The sequence below is a fragment of the Sitodiplosis mosellana genome, unplaced genomic scaffold (genome assembly GCF_009176505.1).
Source record: "Sitodiplosis mosellana isolate CC-2019 unplaced genomic scaffold, AAFC_SMos_1.0 Smas_scaffold_776, whole genome shotgun sequence".
Taxonomy (NCBI): Eukaryota; Metazoa; Arthropoda; class Insecta; order Diptera; family Cecidomyiidae; genus Sitodiplosis; species Sitodiplosis mosellana.
In genome coordinates this window covers 1-1,074 of record NW_022596018.1, presented here as the reverse complement: position 1 = coordinate 1,074, position 1,074 = coordinate 1, and the positions used below count along the sequence as shown (strand labels likewise).

Sequence of the window (1,074 nt, the reverse complement as noted above, 5' to 3'; positions counted from 1 at the left end):
TTCAATTGCTCTGAAATCAAGGTAATTCAAAGGTTGAATCTCAAATTAAAACGTTTCATTTCATAAAACTCAATTTTATCCTCATGCTTCCCCATTTCAAAGACAAACCTGTGCGATTGAATCGGCTGCTCTTCACAATCCAAATCGCGGTGTGTTTGTTCTATTCACATCACCAGTTCGATTATCCATTGGCTCGGAATCGTCGTTTGTGCCCGTTTTGCAGTCATATGAAAATATTCATTTTTTGAACTTGAATCTAAGAACTATAGCACTTAACACACCCGTGAAAGATTTTTTCCAAAGTGGCACTATGTTTAACTCTAGCTATCTAATTGAGCACATGTCTGACATAGTTAGAATAATAGTTTTGTATAAATATGGAGGCCTCTACTTTGACACAGATGTAATTGTGCAGAAGAATATGGATGAATTGCCAGCGAACTTTTTGGGAAAAGAAGCATTTCATGGAAAGAAAGTTTATAACGTAAATAATGCAGTTATGGGATTTCAAAATAAAATCGGACAAGGAATACTCGAACTGTGTCTCAAGTGGGTGCTCAAGCCTTTTTACCTTTTTTTTTATAGAATTTTTCAATTTTTTGCATATTTTTTAATCGCTGAAGGGAGTTGATTGCAAGCTATAACCCACATGCATGGAATCACAATGGTGGCGCTCTCCAGACTCGCGTGCTGGAACATCAAGTTTGTAACACGAGCCTAGTGGAAATGACTCCAGAGAAATGCCACGGCTTCAAAGTATTCCCAAAAGAAGAATTCTATGCTATAAACTGGGATGATTGGGAACAATTTTTCAATGCCAATCACACAGAAACCGTTCTTGAGGCGATCCAAGGGTCATCGGTTATCCACTTATGGAATAAACTCTCGCACAGTCAAATTATCGCAAAATCGAAATCAAAAACTGCATATGAAATATTAGCAGAAAAAAACTGCCCGAAAGCATTCGAAACATCAGGGAAATATTTTTAAGAAGGCAAGTGAAACGAATAAAGTGAAATGGGTGTCGATTAAACCAGTGAAGATGTTTCAAATTAATTGGTGCATCAAATAATT

At 36.7% G+C, this 1,074-nt stretch overlaps 1 protein-coding gene across 1 annotated transcript; it reads left to right on the top strand.

The window, feature by feature from the left end:
• The first annotated feature begins 421 nt into the window (after window positions 1-421).
• On the top strand, window positions 422-990 carry LOC129570950 (lactosylceramide 4-alpha-galactosyltransferase-like). Its single transcript, XM_055450672.1, has 2 exons — window positions 422-549; window positions 624-990. The coding sequence occupies exons 1-2, from the start codon at window positions 422-424 to the stop codon at window positions 988-990; spliced, it is 495 nt and encodes a 164-aa protein (XP_055306647.1).
• Window positions 991-1,074: the final 84 nt, after the last annotated feature.